The sequence below is a fragment of the Pogona vitticeps genome, chromosome 1, assembly GCF_051106095.1.
Source record: "Pogona vitticeps strain Pit_001003342236 chromosome 1, PviZW2.1, whole genome shotgun sequence".
NCBI lineage: Eukaryota > Metazoa > Chordata > Lepidosauria > Squamata > Agamidae > Pogona > Pogona vitticeps.
Window position 1 is genome coordinate 343,296,473 of NC_135783.1, and position 22,846 is coordinate 343,319,318.

General features: G+C 42.4%; 1 protein-coding gene across 1 annotated transcript in view; it reads right to left on the minus strand.

The window, feature by feature from the left end:
• Positions 1–5,461: 5,461 nt before the first annotated feature.
• Positions 5,462–22,846, minus strand: part of LOC144586112 (uncharacterized) — a 44,115-nt gene continuing 26,730 nt past the window's right edge. Inside the window, exon 2 of the mRNA XM_078383834.1 lies at positions 5,462–10,534. Coding sequence (XP_078239960.1) covers positions 6,257–10,081 — 3,825 coding nt within the window. The 5' untranslated portion in view covers positions 10,082–10,534 and the 3' untranslated portion in view covers positions 5,462–6,256. The remainder of the gene's footprint in view (positions 10,535–22,846) is intronic.

Sequence of the window (22,846 nt, forward strand, 5' to 3'; positions counted from 1 at the left end):
TAGTCCAAGGATATCTAGGAGCCACAGGTTACCCACCTGCTCTATAGAAGGCATTTACAGAGACACAGAAGTAGCGTATGAACTAATTATATAAAAACCTGATATAAAAACAAAATACGTATAAAAACAATAAGAATGCAGCTTAGCAAACAAATACTTCAGAAAATACATGGAACAATAAGCATATTTCCATTTTCAAATCCTTCAAAGCAATGCAGCCTGGATGCTCTGATTTTGCAGAGGGAAGGCGGTGAATCCACTCTGAGATGCCATCCGAACTTTAAAGGAGCTCTCCAAGGTGATAAACCAGTTTTGGGGACTGGGGCAGAACCTGAGTCCCTGGCCTTCACTTCTCCAGTGCAGGCTTTGCCAGGAAGGAAGAAAAGAGAGAGAGAGAATCCCCAGACTCTTCACAAATCTTCATTAGGAACCACCGCTTGATAATAAAGTGCACTTAAAATACTGTGGCAGAATAAACTCACTAAACAAACAGATTTACTATGTGATTCCTCCTACAGTAGATGTTCACAGTACATTTCCCTATTGCCATCCATTAGCTCTAAGCAAGCCCATAACTTCTTTATGCTCGCCATAAAGTTATTTACAGTTTCTACCACTCCTCTTTATGATGGCCTTTCTCTCTCCTTGCAAGCAGCTTTGAACTCTTCAGGAAACAGTGTCTTACTTCCCACTAACACTACCGTTTTTCTCTCTTTAATGGAGATCGCTGTGCATATGTGTCCCAATAAATGACACAGTCAATTTCCATGGTAAAAGCTTCTGAACATTTCAGTTCTGTTCTTTGTCAATTTTTTAAAAAAATCTCCTTGAGAGCTGTTGAGGGTATTAAAATAATCCCTAATAGAGAGGGGCGTGAACCACCACGAATCAACCAAAAAACCCGAATTGGTTCAGAGTTCAGTTTTCAGTTTGTGCCCAGTGGGGGGGGGGAAAGGCCTACCTGTTGCCACCACCCCACCGCTGCCATCTTCAAAGACAACAGGCCCAGCTCCTGAAAAGGAAGGCAGACTGCTATCTTGGAAGGTGGTGGCGGCAGCAGCAAAGGAGGAGAAGACAGCAGGTAGGGAGATGATGGGGGCAGTGGGAAGGAGGAGGTGGGCTAGCATCCATTTTGTTGAAGCAAAATGAACCACCGTGCGGAAAGAAGTTCAGTGCTTAGTTTCATTTCAGCAAAACAAACTGCCCTAACTGAATTACAAACCAGGCCAGTTCTGGTTTTTTTCCCCAGTTCGTAATTCAGTTCGTGCCCATCTCCAATCCCTATTCTAATCCGGTGGCCATATCCAAACTAGGAGATTGTGGGATTCAGTAACACGATGTAACTTTCCTGATCTGCAGCCTAATCACATGGCGTTCTGTTGCTTGAAGGTCTTTTGTTTCTGATCTAACTTACTTCTTGCCTTACTCCAAATGACACGAAGGGTCTGAGTGCCAGCTTTCTTCCCAGTCCTCTTGGCTTTTTGGTACACTAATCCTGAAGAAGCAAAACACACATAACCACTTTTGCACTGAGGGGGCAACTACGTTGGCCATTTATCCTGCAATTTGCATCCAGTTGGGCATAGAGGAAAACCAGCGACTACACAACATAAAGCTTCCTGTCTTCCAACCACAGATCCCAACAGAGTCACAGCCTCCGATGGACTAAAGGGAGGGAAAAAGAACTCAGTAGAGAGGCGGGGCTCTCTTTGAACTCAGAAACAGGGAAGGAACGATTGGTTAGTGCTGGATAGATTGACAGTCACCCCAGCCCAGAAAGGTCTCTCCCAGCCAAATCTGCAAAAGGCAGCATGCGGGGTTGCAGAAACTCTGATCCTTTTGTTATTCAGCCAGTAAAGGTCGTTTACATCCCAAGATCTGTTGGGCCAAGATCTGTTTGACATTGCTTTTGTCCACTTTCTGCCCAGTGTGATTGCCTGGGGGAGGGCCATTTTTCAAAACAGGAAGAACTGTTCCTGCAGCTCAAAACATGGCAATGTTGCTCTGTGACTACTAGAGGCAATGAGGGGACTTTTTTATCTTAAAAATTTCTTTAGGGATGTTGTAAGGGGAAAAAGATGAAACAGGATGGGGCAGAACAGGGACTTCTTTATAAACTTTGATGCAAAAAATAGTGGGATGCAATGGAAAAAGATCAAAACAATATTCTAGATCTCAAATCTTTTTTTAAATTACCCTTTAACCATTAACCCTTTATTGCTCAAAAACCTGCCAGAACAGAACACAGTGGCCTGGAAAGAGTAGGATAATAAAACTAAATTAAACTGAGTAGGATAATTAAACCAAAGACTAAATGAGACAGATGCGGCAAGCCACAAATCATCCTTAGGAACAACGTTCCTGTAACCATTCTCTGCAGAAAATTGATTTTGTGAAAAACAGTCGAGAAAAGTGACTTCCAAGCAGCCCCGAACACCACTGGGAACAACATTCTATTGTCTAAGTAGGATAACTCAACCAAATTCACAACACGACATATATGTCTAGGTGGAAAGGACACAGCAAGCCACAAATCATTGGCAACGACAACATTCTAGTAGTATTCGTTCCAGACACAAAATCTATATTGTGAAAAACAGCCCAGAATGGTGTCTTCCATGGAAAACAGTCCCACCAAATTCATCTTGCCCCATCGGACTAGAGAAAAGGGGACAGATGCAAACTATTACTGATGTCACCAATCCCTGGAAAAACATTCTGGTACTCATTCTGGGTAGAAATTTAATATTGTGAAAATCTACCCAGAACAACTTCTGAGTAGGATAGTTCAATGAAAATCACCCTTTGCAGAAGACAAATGAGACAAATCATAAAGAGCTTGAAGGCACAGAATGGCTGTCTTTCCTTCTCTAGGCTCGGCCCAAGTGATGGGCCTGGGAAGGCTGGCAGAAAGCCTGCAGGCACAATCTGTGTACGGACTGTGATTCCTGTGGAAGGTCAGTGGTTTGATGTATCACTCCCACCCAGCCCTATATGACTGCTGTCCCTTCTACTGCAATGGGGCAGGTGAATTTTGGCAAGCTGTCCTAATTAGGTATTTCCGGTCTGGTCTGTCTTGCGCAGTGCAAGTCTGTGCAAGCATTATAGGTGAAAAGAATTTTGAAAAAGTACGAAAATGTGGTGGCACCTTAAAAACACTACAGGTCTGATGAAGTGGGCTTGTCCACAAAAGCTCACTTTAAAAATATATATAACGTAATCTTTAGTGTTGTATGGAAGTGAGAGCTGGACCATAAAGAAAGCTGACCGCCAAAGAATTGATGCCTTTGAATTGTGGTGCTGGAGGAGGCTCTTGAGAGTTCCCTGGACTGCAAAGAGAACAAACCTATCAATTCTAAAGGAAATCAACCCCGAGTGCTCATTGGAAGGACAGATCCTGAAGCTGAGGCTCCAGTACTTTGGCCATCTCATGAGAAGAGAAGACTCCTTGGAAAAGACTTTGATGTTGGGAAAGTGTGAAGGCAAGAGGAGAAGAGGACGACCTAGGATGAGATGGTTGGACAGTGTCATCGAAGCAGCCAACATGAATTTGACACAACTCCGGGAGGCGGTGGAAGATAGGAGGGCCTGGCGTGCTCTGGTCCATGAGGTCACGAAGAGTCGGACATGACTAAACGACTGAACACACACACAATCTTTAAGGTGCCACCACATTTTTCTCTTTTTTAGATTTGTATTACATTTTCACCTATACTGCTTCTAAAGGATACTAGAATATGCTTCCTGGTGGTATTTTATATATTGTAACATCATTCCCCTCTCATCGGATGTGACACATGAATATGATACGAACATTCACGGCTGCTTTGTGCAATACAGATTTTCTGACTGTTTTGTGGCTTCCTGCATACATCCCCTCTCATCAGGCAGGATGGGGGGGATTTCATTGGGCTGTCCTGCTTCAAAGTTGCTCTTCTAGGCTGCCCAACCACCACCAACACAATATTGATTTTCTGCCTGGAGAGGGTACTGGAATCTTGTTCCTATGGGCATTTTGTGGCTAGTTGCATCAGACTCCTCTCGTTCAGACCTAGGCAAAGTGCAGCCCGAGGGCCACAAAAAGCCCACAAACCGCTCCTGTCCAGCCCACGGACAGTTTTGAACATCAAAACCATTTATAGCTTTTTGTCTTATCTTTAACATACTGCAAAAAACCTCTTTAGTATTTGTGAAGATTAACAAGTTTAAAATAAAAAACAATCATAACATCAATGTTTCATTTTATTTTTAAGTAAAATTGGTTTGGCCCCCAAATACAGTTCAGATTTTTCATGTGCCCCCCCTATAGAAATTAATTGCCCACCCCTGCTCTAGTTAGATGGGCTGGGTGAATTTTATTAATTGTCATCCTAAAGGCCTAATATTTCAGTAGACAGAATCAGGAGTCAAGAATACCTTGACAGATTGGAGAACTAGGTCGAAAAAAACAAAAATAGTTTCTACAGGGAAAAAAAGTTACTTTCTGCGCTGAGGCAGGGAAAATCAATTGCACAGATATAGGCTGTGTGACACCTGGTCACACTGTGTATGAAAAGGATCTGGACATCTTAGTAGACAACAAGCTTAATATAAGTCAGCAGTGGATTGTTTAATTCTAAGCTGCCTCAACATTCATGTAGTGTCCAGATTACAGAAAAGAATTTGTTCTCAGCAAAGAGCCCTGAGGTATTAATGGGTGGAGGAGAACACCTACAGACCCCTAACTAGAGATATACGAATACCCCCATCTCTACCCTTAAATCAACCCTGAATGCTCACTGGAAGGACAGATCCTGAAGATGAGGCTCCAATACTTTGGCCATCTCATGAGAAGAGGAGACTCCCTGGAAAAGACCCTGATGTTGGGAAAATGTGAAGGCAAGAGGAGAAGGGGACGACAGAGGTCAAGATGGCTGGACAGTGTCATCGATGTGACCAACATGAACTTGACCCAACTCCAGGAAGTTGGATAGACATGTAAATAAAAACATATATAAACTGAAAACCAGTTTGTCCAGTGTATCCTGTACCCTTGCATGTCCAGGGAGAGCAAGGGTGGAGTGAAACCAATGTGTTTCTGTATTACATGAAAGAAACTTCCCCTGGAACTGCTTACAGACACAGTGATAGTAGGCGTGATTACACAGGGACACCGGTTACAATTTGGACCACCGGTGGAGTAGTCCAGAGCAATGTATTTCCCAGAGATCACATGACCCACAGGAAAATGTGCTCCAGCCTGACCCCCAATCTGTGCTTTTAATTTTGCTGGAGAAATTCCCCACATCAGATGGGGTTGTTTTGGTGGCTGGTTGCATCAGTCCCTTCTAGTCAGATGGGATGGGTGAATACTAATGGGTTTTTAAAATCAGAAATCATCATTCTGGGCTGCTTTTTTCCTCAAGAATGGATACTGGAATGTTTTTCCTGGGAATGTTTGAGGTCTGTTTGTCCTTGTGACAAACCCAGACCTACTAGGATATGTCACACAGTTACACTAAGCTGCCACCAACCATTCCCTTTAAGAAGTCACACAGACCAGGGATGGATTTTTAAACAATAAAAGAATAAGGTTTATTTAAATACACACACAGGGAAAATAAAACAATCAGGTGAATAACATAAAGTAACGTGGCTTATTCTCACTCATACAAGCATACAGTTTGGTTCACCCAGAACCTTTAACTTAAAGCACAGACCCTGAACCTATCAGTTCTGGCTAACCAACAGACACCTGAACCTATCAGGTTGGTACTCTGACACACAGTAGTACCCTGTCTGACACACAGACTCCCACAACAGCTTCTTCTTCCCAGCTGCTGCTTCGTCACAACCCAGTGTCTCTCTTAGCATCTCACACACGCATTACATATTTATACAGTACAGCCCCTCCTCCTGATGTCCCGCCTTCCACTCCCCATAGGATGGAACTTTCCCTCCAAACCCATGACAGACAGGTAACATCAGTGCTGTATGTAACACCTCCCCTCTTTATAAGTTGTTTTGTAGGGGGAAAGCTAAAAGTGCTTTTCACCAAAAAAACAACCTGAATAAAATACACAACAACAGTTATACATACCATATAATACTTACTTATCCTTACACTCCAAGTTAACCATAGCAAATAGGCATTTAAACATTTATCATATACATTACATCAATTTACCTTTATTCATACAAACCAAATTCAGAAAAACCAGGTACATTTACTTTTTGTCAACATTATATACACATAGTCCATGTTCTTTCGCCGTCTTCATTCTTCAGGTCTTCTTGATAAGGCGTCAGCAACACAGTTCACTGACCCTCTGACCACCTTCACTTCAAAGTCATAGTCCTGTAGGTTTAAAGCCCACCTCATAAGTTTGCTATTGTGGGTTTTCATTGTCTTTAACCATTGCAATGGTGAATGGTCAATACACAGAATAAAATGTCTTCCCCAGATGTAAGGCTTGGCCTTCTGGATCGCGTAGACTATGGCCAAACACTCCTTCTCCACGGTTGCCAAATGTCTCTCACCTTTTTGAAGTTTCCTACTCAGGTAGGACACTGGATGCTGGTCACCATTCTCATCCTCCTGGCACAGAACTGCTCCTACCCCGCTGTTAGACGCATCGGTGTAGATGATGAACTCCCGGTCGAAGTCTGGAGCACGCAGGACTGGATAGTTGATGAGCGCCTGCTTCAACCTCTGGAACGCCTCCTCACAGTCGCTGGTCCACGGGATGCGGTCATCAGCCTTCTTCCTCGTCAGATCGGTCAGCGGAGCCGCAATCTCGCTAAACCTCGGGATGAACTTTCTGTAGTAGCCCACCAACCCAAGAAATGATTTGACTTTTTTCTTGGTGTTGGGTCTAGGCCAATCACGAACTGCTTCTATTTTGGCCTCCAGGGGTTTTATCATTCCTCCCCCTACCATGTGACCCAAGTATTTTATTTCTGGGCTACCCAGCTGACACTTGCTGGCCTTTACTGTTAGCCCTGCTGCACTTAATCTCTGCAGCACTAACTCCAGGTGTATCAGGTGATCTTCCCAGGTATTACTGAAGATCCCTATGTCGTCAATGTAGGCCACTGTAAAGTCACTGAGCCCTGCCAAGGTCTGGTCCATCAGCCTTTGGAATGTGGCTGGTGCATTTCTGAGACCAAAGCTCAGGACTCGAAACTCATAGAGACCAAAAGGGCTGCAAAAGGCAGTCTTTTCTTGATCCCTGGGATCAATTCTTAATTGCCAATATCCCTTTACCAGGTCCAATGATGAGATGAACCGACAACCCCCTATGGTTTCAATCAGGTTGTCTAGCCTGGGCATTGGGTAGGCATCAGGAGTGGTTACACGGTTTAATTTCCTGTAATCAACACAAAACCTAATGCTCCCATCAGGCTTGTCCACAAGGACTATCGGAGAGGACCAAGGACTAGAAGAGGGGACGATTATGTTCTCCCTCAGCATCTCGTCCAGCTCCTTCCGCACCTTGTCCCTATAGGGTCCCGTTACTCGGTATGGGGATACTGCCTGCGGGGGTGCATCCCCTGTGTGGATCCGATGCATCACTCCCTTCACTATCCCCGGCTTGTTGGAAAACACCTGTTGATATTTACTAAGCAGCATCTTTAGTTCTTGCTGCTGGTCTTGGGTGAGTGCAGGACTGATCTTTACCTCCTCTGGGTTGTATTTTACTTCCCCTCTACCCTCCCAGAAGGGTAATTCCGCTTCCTCACTCTCAGCTGCTTTTATCGCGAATAAAACCCTCTGTTCCCCTCTGTAGTAGGGTTTTAGGGCATTCACATGAACCACCCTCCTTGCCTGGTTCTCCTCCTGCTCTATAAGGTAGTTCAGGTCTGACATCTTGGAAATGACCCTATATGGTCCTGCCCATTTGAGCTGCAGTTTATTCTCTCTGCAGGGCTTAAGCCAAAGCACTTCCTCCCCTGGGTCAAAGTGCCTCTCTCTAGCTTTGCGGTCATACCATGTTTTCTGTCTGACCTTCTGAGCTTGCAGGTTTTCTGCTGCCAGCTCTAGATTTCTCTTTAGGTCATTCATCAAGGTGTCTATGTAAGTCACAACGTCTTGTGGGTCATCCTGGGTGATCTGCTCCCAATTTTGTTTGATCAAATCAAGGGGCCCTTTCACCCCTAAGTGTGCAGCAGACATGTCAGAGTGACCCCTTTGTAAGATCATGGGGCGATACTTTTCAGGTACCACCAGCTGACTTCTGATCCCATCTCCCCCTTTTGAGATATTCCTCAGGGTTTCTCTATATAAAATCCCCTTTTTCTCCAGAAATCTCACTGGGGTTTCAGGTGTTAGCTGGGCATCAGTCACCTGTTCAAAACACTTTTGGAGAGTGGCGTCTGCCTTTTGCTCCTGTCCAAATCTGCTGTCTGTGGTTAAGGTTTCCACCACAGCTTCTGAACTCCCCTCTGCTTCAGTCTCTGGCTCATCATTACCCCCCTGAACTGTCCCTGTGGTGGCTTGTGAGCGTGTAATCACTAGCACCCGTTTCACATGTTCAGCCAGGTCATTTCCCACGAGCACGGCTGCTGGCAGAGTCGATGAAATCGCTAGCCGCCAAGCTCCCCTCCAGCCTTGAAAGTGGACAGGTACCTCTGCTACTGGCAGAGAGATTACCTGCCCCTCAATACCTGCTACCTTTATGCTCTCATTTGGGATTATAAACTCCCGGGGAATAATATCTGGATGGCACAGGGTTACCTGGGAACAAGTGTCCCGCAGCCCCCTATACTGACGGTCAAGTATTCCTACGTCCACCCCAGCTGTCTCAAACAACTGAGAATCTGTTTTCACCAGCAAGCAGCGCTTTACCTCTATAAGAGGACCATTTTCCTCAGCCTGATCAGCAGAGGTAGCTGTTCCAGACTGAGTAGCCATAGCAACAGGCTCCCTCAGTGACACTGAGCTTTGCTCTTTCTGGACACAGAACACAGCTTTTGGCTTGGTCCCACTAGAATTCTGAGGCACCATTCCTTTTAGCTGCTTCAATTTCTCACACTCTGAGATTAGATGACCCTTTCCCTGACAGAAATAGCATTTTCTGGTGTATTTTGATTCTCTCTCATCTTGTTTTGGTTTTCCCTCCAAAATGTGAGGTCTTGGTTTCATGTCTGAGGGCTTCCCTTCACCATGGGCCCCTCCCCCTTGCTGGCTTTTCCCTGGTCCCTGAGAGTACTTGCTGTAGGTTTCTTTGGGTTTACCCACAGATTTCCCCTCACCCAAGGGCTTTCTTATTTGGGAGATAAAATCTGCGATCTCTGCGGCTGCTGCCACAGATTTCGGTTTCCTTTCCCTCACCTGGAATTTCAATTCCCCATGCAGGACTGAATAGAACTGTTCCAGTGCTATCAAGTCTTTAAGCTGCTCATAGGTCTCTGTTCCCTCCTGCGATAGCCATTTCTCAAGCAGCCTCACCAATTGGGCCCCCACTTGGGTAAAAGTCTGCTCTGGCTTCTTGGTGAGGGACCTGAATCTTTGTCTCAGCTGCTCTGCATTTATCCCATGTCTGGCAAACACCAGTTTTTTGAACTCTGCAAAATCTTTCATCAGTTCCTCAGGCATCTCGGCATAAACCTCAGCCAGGCTACCACTGATTAAAGACCGCATGATGGTCATCTTCTCAGTTTCCCTCACTGAGAAGTCCACAAACGCTCTTTCCACTAAGGAAAAGAACACCTCAGGACAATCTCCCTTGTGGTACACAGGGAATTTCTTCAGGTCAGCTTTAGACAGTTGGCCTCCCTCAGAATCCCTATTATTATTATTGTTCTGGTTCATCATTTCCAGTTTTCTTAATTCAAACGCCATTCTCTCTCTCTCCAATCTTTCCTCCCTCTCCATTCTCTCTCTCTCTAATTCAAATTGCCGCTGTTTCTCTCTTTCCCTTTCCTCCATTTCCCTCACCCTCAGTTCATGCTGTTGGGCTATGAGTATTTTTCTAAGTTCTGGGTTCTGCTCTCCTGTGCTGTCACCTTGCACTGAGCCAAATTCATCCTCAGAACCTTGGTCAATCTGGGGGTCTTTCACTTCACTCATGTCTGCTATCTGGCTTCGAGTCAAGGGCATAATCCCCCCTCAGAACAGGCTGCTTTAAAAAGTCAAGCCTCAAAATACAACGACCACTTTTTTCCTCTTGCCTCAGAACCAGCTCTCCCTAGAGATTGCTGCTGTTCTTCAGCACTAAACTTGCAACAGTATCGAGTCAGAGCCTACCCCCCTCTGCTGGGCCTCTCAGCTGGCAAGCTAGCTCGCTGTTGCTATGCAGTTTTGCCTCAGCTTTTTCCCGCCAAAACTAGGCTGCCTCAGAGCACCTTAATCTAAGTCTCCCCAGTTGGCACGTTCTTCTACTAGCGCACCTCCCCGTGAGGTACACCTAGAAGATTACCTACGCGCCTCAAACTGTCCCTGACTAGACCCCCCTTGCTCTGGGCACACTTGCCAAGGCTTTGCTGGACCACTGGACAACTGGACCAGTCGTATCCCACACGCTGGACACCAATCAATGTGACAAACCCAGACCTACTAGGATATGTCACACAGTTACACTAAGCTGCCACCAACCATTCCCTTTAAGAAGTCACACAGACCAGGGATGGATTTTTAAACAATAAAAGAATAAGGTTTATTTAAATACACACACAGGGAAAATAAAACAATCAGGTGAATAACATAAAGTAACGTGGCTTATTCTCACTCATACAAGCATACAGTTTGGTTCACCCAGAACCTTTAACTTAAAGCACAGACCCTGAACCTATCAGTTCTGGCTAACCAACAGACACCTGAACCTATCAGGTTGGTACTCTGACACACAGTAGTACCCTGTCTGACACACAGACTCCCACAACAGCTTCTTCTTCCCAGCTGCTGCTTCGTCACAACCCAGTGTCTCTCTTAGCATCTCACACACGCATTACATATTTATACAGTACAGCCCCTCCTCCTGATGTCCCGCCTTCCACTCCCCATAGGATGGAACTTTCCCTCCAAACCCATGACAGACAGGTAACATCAGTGCTGTATGTAACAGTCCTCTCTGGTCCTCTCTGGTCAGATGGGGGCAGGTGAAGGGGTTAATGAAAGAGTACATGTTTTAGGTTTGAGGTCTAAAATATTGCTTCGATGTCTGTCCGTTGCTTCCCACAATTTTTGGCATAGTTTTTATTAAGGAGTCCCCATTCTATCTTTTACCATCTCCCGAAGAAAATAGACTTCGCATCTGCCCCTACTCCAGATGTAGTGAAAGGTATTTCTTTCATGGCGATAATTCCCTAGTGGCTTATGAGTGCAAACCAAAGTTTCTTAAATTCCTTTGTGCCCTGCCTCACAACACATGTGGGAAGGTGAAGAGTAATGAATCCTGATAGATATTGGAATTTAATGGTAGCCCGTCAAGAATCATTACGACACAAAGGGATTGTTTAGTTGTGTGCCTAGGCTAATGAATTCTGACAAACAAACAAAAGAGGGAATTTGATTGCCTAGCTATCAGAAAGGGTTATACCAGTATTTATTATGACAGAATATTGCAGCCAAAATCATATTCATCATGCACAGTCTAAAAATATTATTGTCAATCTAATCTGATTGGGTAAAGGGATATGGTGTTAGAAGCCAGGCCAGACCTGGCTGCGTTGAAAATTCATCATATTTTACCTCAGAGGATGGCTGCAAAGATGTTGCTGTTGTTACGTGCCACCAAGTCACTTCCAATTTATGGTGACCCTGGTGGGTTTCTAAAGAATGTAAGATGTTCAAGAAGTAGTTTACTGTTGCCAAGTCCCAGGGAGTTCCATGATTGAACGGGGATCTGAACCCAGGTCTCCAGAAACCCAGACCAGCACTCTTTCCACTACACTGCACTTACTGCTGTGAGACTTTAATTGAATAATTCAGTGTACACCACCCCCACCCAATATCCTTGGATTCAAAGTCTTAATGTGGGCTTTAAATGTGAGGAATAAAATAAATTAACTATCCATTCCTGGGAATTAATGTAAAGGACACCATTGTCATCTGTTTAAAATCCCTTCTACACAAAACAAGGCCTCAGAATACATATTTGTGTGAAGTGGTTTTAATTTAGTTCCTTTTCATCCTCGTGGGAAGGAGTGTTGAATTCCAACCTTCGCTTTCTCTGGCATGTCACGTTTTGTATTTTTTTCCCCCCTCAACCTTCCTTGTTCCATAGATCCCTAATTTCTCACAGCACTCCAACATCAGAAAAAAATAAATGTGCTTTGTGCTAATTCCCTGGAGGTGAAGTCACAAAACACACTCTACACACTGTTCTGATATTGCTAGCCAGATAAGCCATTGGCTTATTCTTGCATATTATTAATAAAAAGTAATCTTGAGCAATATCTCATTAGTTTATTGAAAACTTAGCTATAGCAAAATGCACCCATCCTTGAGGCAGTTTTGCCATGTCCATGTTGCTAATGTAAAAACATTAGAGCAGTTTTGGAGGCTGCGGGCTAAACCGCAGAAGCCTGTGCTGCAGGGTCAGAAGACCAAGCAGTCGTAAGATCGAATCCATGCGACGGAGTGAGCTCCCGTCGCTTGTCCCAGCTTCCACCAACCTAGCAGTTCGAAAGCATGCAAATGCAAGTAGATAAATAGGGACCACCTCAGTGGGAAGGTAACAGCGTTCCGTGTCTAAGTCGCACTGGCCATGTGACCACGGAAGATTGTCTCCGGACAAAACGCTGGCTCTATGGCTTAGAAACGGGGATGAGCACCGCCCCCTAGAGTCGAACACAACTGGACAAAAAAACATTGTCAAGGGGAACCTTTACCTTTACCTAACAAATGGAGAATGGATTTCCAAAATGTCCTACCATCAATAGCTGTGTTCAGCTCTTGCAGGCTCAAGGTTGTGCGTTTCTTTAAGAGCCAATCCATCTCATTTTTGCTTGTCTCCTTTCCCTGCTGCTTTCAACTTTTCCTAGCATTACTCACTTTTTTCAGATTCATTATTTTGCTTTCAAAACGAGTTCAGATGTGATTTGATGTGGGGTTTACTTGTTTCTCTTTCTGGCAGTTCATCGTATCCAAAGCTCTCTTCCATTACCATACTCCAAATGAATCAACGTTTTCTCTTGTCAGCTTTCTTCATGCCCAGATTTCACATCTGTACATGGTAACCATGCTTGCATGAAATGTTTTTCTTGTTGTTTAAAATAGATTGGAGGGCATTGTAATCCACACCATCAGAGGCAACATTTGAAATTTCCCACTTCTGAGCTAACTCTGTAGCCCTAATTTTAGAATTTGCTTTAGTGTCGGCCAGCAGTTGGGAGTTCGATTCCCCACTGTGCCTCCAGGGAGAAGAGCCAGCCTGTGTGGCCTTGGGCAAGCTGCACAGCCTCAGGGCACCTCCAGAAGAAAGGAATGGTAAATCATTTCTGTGTATTCTCTACCTAGAAAACCCTGAAAAGGGTCACCCTAAGTCAGAATCAACTTGATGAAACAATATTGTTATTATTCAACAGCGGAACCTGGTCTGCATATCTGGCTACACACTCTGGAATGTTTGTGTTTCTCACACACCACTCCATCTCTGTAATGCTCAGTCTGATGAAAACTCTTGTAGAGTTGAAAGCTAGTTTGCGTATGTGAGAATTTAAGGGTCTAATTGCATGCACTTGCCTTTGGATTGTAGGAAAGCCTCCCTCCCTTTTTTTGTTCACTTAAACAATGAATACATTATTTTTTTAAAAAAAAAGCCCCACAAAAAACAGGCTTTCAGATTCTATGTAAATACAAATTCTATTGAACTACTGCTTCTCATCTCCATGATAGTTGGTTAAGTTTTATTTTATTATACTGTTTTTATTCTATTTTTATTGTTAGCCGCCCAGAGTAGACATGTGTCTAGATGGGTGGGGTGCAAATAAATAAATAAATAAATAAATAAATAAATAAATAAATAAATAAATAAATAAATGAATGAATGAATGAATGAATGAATGAATGAATGAATGAATGAAACATATTCCTTTGGTAGATACCATTTCATTACATTAGCAAAACAATTTTGGCTGGATAGCTGGGTGAGTTAGGTAAGTCTAGGTTGAGAGTTCGATTCTTCCCAGGAGAAGAGACTGGTAAACCACTTCTGAGTACTCTAAACATTGAGTTGACGGGATGTAATTATTGTTACCTTGGCTGGGGAGCTCAGTGAGTTAGGCATATGACTGTGAGTTTGACTCCCCACTGGGCCTCCTAGGACAAGAGCTAGCCTGTGTAGCCTTGGCCAAGCTGCACACTCCTAGAATACCCCCAGAAGAAGAGAACATCAAACCACTTTTGAGTATTCTATACTTAGAAAACCCTGAAAAGAGTCAGAATTGAACTGATGACACATAATGATTATTTTTAATAATCTAATGTTGGCTGTTTGTTTGTTTGTTTGTTTATATTTATTTATTTATTGCATTTGTACCCCACCCATGTAGTCAACTGACTACTTCTGTTTTGCTTCTTTATCATAGCTGAACATCACTGAAATGCACTAGTCCAAATTAAGATCTATATGGGCTACATTCCTCCTATAGATGACTAGCCTTTGTCAGGATTCTGCTAGCCTTTGTCAGGACTGAATTGTTCATTGGGAGCTGATTTAGTTTTATTTTCATTTTTGCTCGGCTCACTATATTCAGAGACAGACTCAAATTTTATGCTTTCTGCCTGTCTGTCCATCTCTTCCTTTCTTTCCTGTCAGTAAAACATGGGGTTGATTTAACTGGCAGATAGCTGTTTTTGAAACGTCCTGATAGAATACATGTGCCACTGATGCAAAGGATTAAACTTATTTTTTTTAAGTAGCTAAATGTGATTTCTTCGGTTTTTATTCTTTTAAATGCTTGTAACCTGCCATGAGTGTTTGTGTGTGTATGTTTTAAATGGAACAACAGTGTTAAATGTAATAAATTAATACATACATAGAGCAAACTGGTGGCCTGATTTCATTCATTCATTCATTCATTCATTCATTCATTCATTCATTCATTCATTCATTCATTCATTCATTCATTCGATGCCTTTCTCCTACAAAGGAGAAGCCATCCGACTCAAAACTGAGTAAGAACTGAAGTGCTGAAAGAGTCTCTATGGATCACCAAGTCTAGCTCCTGTCAAGGAGGCACAGTGGGGAACCGAACTCTCAGCATCGGGCTCCACAGCGAGATATCTAAACCACTAAGCTATCCAGCAACTGTGAACATTTTTATTGCCCACTTGGCCAGTGGTCTATGGAGCTAAGAACTGTTATGTTAGACCTCAAGTGAAGGAAACGATGTGTGAACCAGGCCTAGCTGTTGACCTTTGTTCATCAAGAGAACCAGGCTACCCACGTCCCAATTTATCAATCTTTGTCCTGGCTCTTTTCACAAATACCATGGAGTTGTCAATCAAAGTGCATCATCATTGACGAAAGAAGTGCTGCTTGCTACCTTCTCCCATCTCTCGTTTTATTAAGTGCCATCATTTAATTTAGGATGCAAATCAATATGTGGGGGAAAAAGAGAGAGAGACTTATAATTTTTTTAACGTCATCTCTGCAATCACACCTAAGATTGATTCTACCTTGAACTCATTGTATTATTGCTAATGACAGAAAGCTTGCACTGTACTTTATCAACCGAAGTCTGTCTTAGGGAACTTTCTAATTAGTGCTACTAATCACTTATTCCTTCTCTGGGAGAGCAATGCATTATGAGACCGACTGGCGAAATACGTCGAACAACATATACATCTTGTTAAAATGACACTTCAGAGATAGCATCCCTCACATCCATCAGAGACACTTAATCGATCAAATGGAAATATTGCTTTAAATACGGCGTGTGCAGGCAGCTGGGTTGATGCATCTTCCCCCGGTCCCTGGTAGGTAGCCTTGATGTCTCCGTGCTTATGGGCTTTGGAGGGGTGCCAAGACTCTTACATCATCTAACAATTAATGTACCCACTCTTGGATAACAAGAAGTTAGGGAGGCAGTGGGGAAGTATCCACCGAGTGGAGGCGACTTGATGAAATTAGCTTCAGGAAATCTATTTTGTAATAAAACTGTTCATAAAAGGGAAATGTCATTTAAAGGCTCAATTTCCATGGAGGATAACTTTTTATATCTGTGTGCATCGTGAAGGCACAGGAGCTTTGCTTTTTAAGATGGCTTTTATTTTAAATAGGTTTATCGAAGCTTGGAATTGCAGAAGACCCCAGGGAAACATGTTATGTTGTACATGCAAATTTTTGCATGAGGTTTTGTGATGTGTGTGTGTGTGTGTGTGTGTGTGTGTGTGTGTGTGTGTGTGTGTGTGTGTGTGTGTGTGTGTGTGTGTGTGTGTGTGTGTGTGTTTCCTTCTGCTTCCCAACTAATTTCTGTTGAAGCATCTTGAAGTTGCTTTTTTTTTTTTTTTTTAGAGAAAAAAGAAATGAATCAGATTAGCACCTGTGATTAATGGTAGACACAAACGCTGTCAGCATCTCTTCTCTTTTTAAAATCCATTTTTGAGAACATCAGAAATATAGATGGGATATAATAAAAGATAAGCCATGATTTTGAATATATTATAGATGGTTGACAACTTTTTTTTCACCTGCACTGATAAATATCTTTAGAAACAGCTCAGCCTACAGACAATAATACATATAGCAGACATATAATGAATGGTTTCTCTTGAAGATTTATCTGTTGACTATTCCACAAAGTCTACTGTATCCTCATCAGGAATCATCAATCCATTGAGTTAATTAGACATGTTAAGTCTTCTTTCTGCGCAATGTAAATGAAATTTTTAAAAATCATCTCATTTTTAATTAGGAAAAATTTAAAAATAATATATTTTTATATTTCTAACATGAACCCTCTGAAATTTAACGTAAAAGTTTTGGGTTCTGCACAAATTGTACTCGTATTTTTCTCACTAGCCACACAATATAAGTTTTGTATCTATTTGTCCAGTTCTTTTTTCACATGAGTTTCTGGTTTTTATAAAACCTTGAAATGGAAGGGCTTTGGGGGTAGGGTATCTCTTTGTATTGTTTTAAGGAATTGAATATTTAGGAAAATATCAACTATATTGTTGTTGTTTTGGCTTACATACTCCCCACAGTGCTAGGGTACTCTCTGGGTAGTTTACAACATAATAAGGCAAGCAAATGGGTCCTTATTTTACCAGCCTCAGAAGGATGGAAGTCTGAGTCAACCTTGAGCTGACTACCTGACTCCATTGGGATCGAACACAGGTTGTGAGCAGAGGCTTTGCTGCAATACTGCAGTTTAACCACAGTGCCATGGGGCTTATAATATGAACTACAGAAAACATTGCTTTCACCTGTAGTTGACCTTATAGACTGAAGCAAACGCCAACGATAAGTGGAAATATCAGTGCATGAAAGAAGAACTCGCACCTCGACTTCCAATCCGGAATTCCTCAAAGATGAAGCTAGCATTCCTATTTTATCTTTGATCAGAAATACTTCAAAGTGGACTAGTTTTATGCCTTCATGTTTCCTACATTTCAAAGCAATTTGTCTTGTGTATGTTGGGTACTGCCAAGGAGTTCTCTTTTGTGCCTCAGGGGTTAGAAATGTTGGGCTCTGAGAATGTGAGAGGGAGGAAGCTGCCCATTGTTTTGATAAGAGATGAAAGTGATTATCAGGGATGTAAGAGAATTAAAATTTACTAGCACCATGCCACCTGAAATGGCCATTAACCTGTGTAAAGAGAAGTCAATAGAACTAGCACCTCTGAGTCTTAAGACTCTTTTCCAGGAAGGAACCCTTTGCCTCCCTACGACTCATGAGTAGAGCTCATCCTCAGTAGTGTGAATAAAGAATAAGTTAGATAGATCTTTCTTATTTTAAAGTGTGGACTTTCTTTGGGGAAAGCCTTGAGTCTTCTTTGTATTTGGCTCTGTTCAGCTGGTAACTGAGTGGGATTTTTATCTTTATAATTTTGGTTACTGTTTCGGTCTTTTCTTTTCCTTTTAATAAAATACATAAAATCCTTTCCATCTGCTGATTGGATTTTAAATATAGAGGAAGTCAGGGTACTAAATGTGGTTCTTTAGCCTCCCTAGGCTACTAGGAAATAGGAAATGGGGGTGGGTGGAGTGGTAGAGCTACTTTTTGAGTTAAACTCCCTGGAGGCACAGACAGTCAAGAGAAGGTTGGGTGCTTGGGAGTGAAAAAGCGATTTGCAGTTAAGCACAATAGACCCTTCTTCGTCCACCACCACCCCAGCTCAAGACCAAGAGGTGGAACAGAGGAACAGCTATTGGGAAAGCTAGAACCAGAATCATGACATAATGGGAGAGAAGTTCAGACAGCCTGACTTTTCTGATTCTCAATTATCACTACAAAATCCAGCCACTGAAGTGCCTTTAAGAAAGACTTCTACAAGATTATTTAAAGAGGATTTAAAAAAAAGAAAAGAAAAGCAAGATGTTTATTTTTTAAAGGGGGGGGAAGTGGATTCATACTGCATTCTGACCAGGAAGCGTCTGGTCAGAACCTTTCAAATTAGCAAATTATCACTACTTAAAATAAGACCAAATGCGCGCGCGCACACACACACACACACGCACATGCACGCACGCACGCACACACACACACACACACACACACACACACACACACACACACACACACACCAACCCAGAAGAGAAGTCCGTTCAATAAATATTTCTGCAAGATTCTTGAAAGACTCCTTTAAAGAAAGGCTGGTTTCTTAAAGATAAGAAAAAGTGGTTTCTAAACAGAGGCTTTCCTGCTAAACCCGGTAATCCTCTTGGTCCATTTGGCACCCTTTGGCAGAAGACAAGGTGGAACATACGCTCCATGTGGAGGAGTCTTCACGAAAGGTCTTTTCGGATAGATTAATGGTCCTGGATGCCTTGAACTGGAGAACATGTTGGTATGAATGATAAGAGTATTTGTAGCAAATGGTCACCCGTTATTAAATTGCTGGTTGTGTTCCTGGACACGCCCAGAAACCCAACCAGTACAGTATTAATGAACAGCAATATCCCATCAAAACGTTGACAGTTTGCCTGATGCAAGCTTCTATCAACAACAGAATTCTGGCTATTTAAAAAAATATTTTTTCCCTATTCCTTCTGGTAAATATTTAGAGTTACATATACTTTTGATTGGTCTACTTATTCAATTTCACTCCTTTACACTTGTATGTCATCTGTAGAATTTATTTTATGAGGTGGCTAAATCATCCTCACCACTGTTAACTTACTCATTATCATAATCACCAGAGGAGGGGCCATGGAACTAATAGGAAACAGTGCAGGTTGGTTCAGACCTGGGGGATGGTCCATGATTTGCAGAAGTGTGTCTGCAAGATTCCCCAAAGAGAGACATCATAATCCCATTCCTTACCCCAGGCTCTTCTACAACCATTTTGTCCATGACCAGAACTTCCTCTCTGCAGAATAAAGTTGGAAAAAAAAAAAACCTTCGTCCATTTGTTTGGCATCATATACCTGTTGCTGTTATGTCCTTCATGATGGAGCAGGTGGGACTATGATCTATGGAGTCATCAAATTTGAGGAAAAGAAAAAAGTCTAGTGGAAAAAGAGGTCATTGCAATCTAGAAGAGAGATGATTCAGATAGATCCAGGGGTCTGATGGACAAAAAACGGCCAACAATGACAGGATGGGAGGAAACATGTGAGGGAAAGCTCATTTATTCAGCCTCAGAATGGGAATTATATTGTTAGCGCTATAAAATCCGGCCAGTTTTGTAATACCATCACTATCTTATAAAGGTTTTGCCATCTATTTTAACCTCAGCGCTAGGTGTGATATCAACTATGTGGTAAATATGTCTATTTTTCCTTGTGGAATTACAGCAGAGAAAGGTGAGCGCTTGGTCCATTTCATTATTTATTGTGTCAATTCAGTGCAATTCAATATATTGCGTTAATTTCCTTTCTCGCCCTTTTTAAAGAAATAATCTGTCACCCAGGTTGTAACGGCTCCGTCTCTTTAATGGAGGCGCACGAGGCAATGGCATTGAAATTGGATCGGTCCAAATGGAATCATTATCTTGTGTCCATTGAGAACCTAAATGGCTCCATCAATCGAAAGGGATAAGACAGTGCCCAAGGTGTTTGGAAGAGGCTCTGCGGTACATCTAAAGTATGCTGAATCTCTGTAGGTCTTGGAAGTGCAACAGCATGAATTAAAAATCTCCCAGAGACCCATTATCTGCAAGACTCTATTCACAATAGACTCCTTTGACATCATGACTGTCCATCACATCAATAGGCATTTAGGGGATTATCAGCACAATAGATCATATGGTGTTATTGGCTCTTTTTTTGGTCCCGTCAGTGTGCAGTAAGGGATTTTTTTTCCTCCCCACATCTTCGGTTTCTTGATTTCTTAGGTCCATTTTTTTTATTTGCCTGGAGATTTTCCTCAGAGAGGGAAGTAAGGAAAACAAAGAGAAAGAGCAGGATTACGATAAAGGGGCACAACGCGTGGCTGCATCCGCGGTGGGACAAACACGGCTCAGCCCCAAAGGGCCAAAATTTGAAGGGCATTGAACTCTAGAAGGGAATCCAGTGGTGTTACCTAGCTCAGGTGGGGAAATCCCTGGTGGAAGATAAGGAGACCAGCATGATGCAAGGAGATTTTCTTGAAGCCCAACAATACATGCTATGCTTTAAAGGGGCTTTTGTGACAGACCATTGTACCTTAGTTTCTCACTTTCTCATGCTAAAGAGCATGAGGGGTGTCTTCGAGGGATGTTGGGTGAGGCCTAGAGAGCACATTTTGACCAGTTTCAGGACAGTACTGGCCAACCTTGATAAGAACATTGCATTGTCCATTGCTCTGCCAAAGACTCCCTTTTCAAAATTACAAGGAAGCCCCTCTCTCTCTTCCTACAGACGACACAACAGCAACAAGGAATGTCAGAAACATACATACATGCACATAGGCATGGCAAGAGGTGAGCAGCAAAGGCATAATATTTTTGCAATCTAAAGCACTCCTGTAAGACTGGCAGTTTTCTTGGAAAATGTACAGCAATGAATACAATAATGCAATTTAATAAATGTAGAGTGACACTTGTGAGTGTTAAAAATATACATTGCAACACCTCCTGGCCCTATCCACTCCACCCCTGCCCTATTTTAAAAAGCAGAAATCTTTTCTTTCTTTTTTTGGGGGGGGGGACATTTGGCTTTTGTTTTGGTTTATTTGTTTGTTTGTTTTGACAGGGACTCAGGCCTTGTCTTCCTTTATGAGTCAGCCTGGATGTTAAGATGAAGAGGAGGTGAGCTCTTTCTGTCGGTACCGCCACCTTCACAGGTGCATCTGATGGGGAGCCAGGAGAGGGCCTTCTCTGTTGCTGCTCCCAGACTTTGGAACTCCCTCCCACTGGAGGCCAGCCTGACCCCATCTTTGCTGCTCTTCAGCAAGCAGGCAAAGACCTTTCTCTTCAAGGAAGTCTTCTCTCAGTAACTAGCTACCTGTGTGTGATTTTTAGATGGATTGTTGTACCCTACTGCTTTGAATGCGTTTTGGTGTTGCGTTTCTTTACTGTTTTTTAGTGTGGTATTTGTTTGATCGATTTTAGTATCTGCATACATATTGTTTTTAGCTTTAAATATTGTCTTTGAATGATGTAAGCCGTTTTGGGTCTCTTTTTTTGAGGAGAAAAGCAAGGTAAAAATCATTTAAATAAATAAATACATTGAATAAACATTTTGACACGGAGTGGGTGAGATATGGTGATATTTGCCCTTGGTGCCAACATTTGCAGTTTCTTCTCTAGCACAAAGACTCTGGATTTCTTGCAGCGCTGTTGTCAATGTCAGCAGCTTTAGATCGCATTAAGTTTGTGTTGCTGTCATCAGCATTACTGGGTTATGCATCAACTGCAGAGCAGGTACTAGGATTATGGGATGCTGCCCTACCCTCACGCTGGAGCACTAAAGAAATTTAGAAGGCAGTTAGATTCAGCTTGTCAATGCTGCTTGGAGCCCTGCTGGCGCACAAAACCAGTACACCTGTCTGGACCCACTTATGGGACATTGCAGGTCCACTACAGGACATTATGCCCAGACCCACCCCAGACTTGACACGCAACCTTAGGCACCTGTCAGCTTGTTGTAATCCATATTTCATGTCAAAACAGCCAAAAATGGACTCACCATTATTTATTTATTTATTTATTTATTTATTTATTTATTTATTTATTTATTTATTTATTTATTTATTCATTCATTCATTCATTCATTCATTCATTCATTCATTCATTCATTCATTCATTCATTTATTTTAAATGTTGTGAGCCACCCAGAAACCTTCAGGTAGTGTGGGCGGCATGTAAGTCAAATAAATAAATAAATAAATAAATAAATAAATAAATAAATAAATAAATAAATAAATAAATAAATAAATAAATAAATAAATTTGTCTTCAGTGTGGAAGGGATTGTCCCTCTCGAATTGGCCTTCACAGCCACACTAGACACGGTTCCAAGTCCTCCATACAGAGCACTTTACCATAGTCTCTCGAGACTGAAGGATGCCTAATCTCTAATCCTAATCTAATTTCCACGAGACAAGGAAGTATTTTAACAAAATATATATATGTTGTGTGCCGTCAAATTAGAACTTACTTTGGGTTCTAACTTGGGTTGCCCAATAAAAGTTTCAAGGTACACAAGATGGTGTTTTAATAATTCCAAGACAGCCCCCCCAATGAGATTCCATGGCTAAGTGAGGATTTGAACCCAGGTCTGAGTCCTATTCTGTCATCCCATCCACTATAGCACACTGGGAAGATCTGCTGGA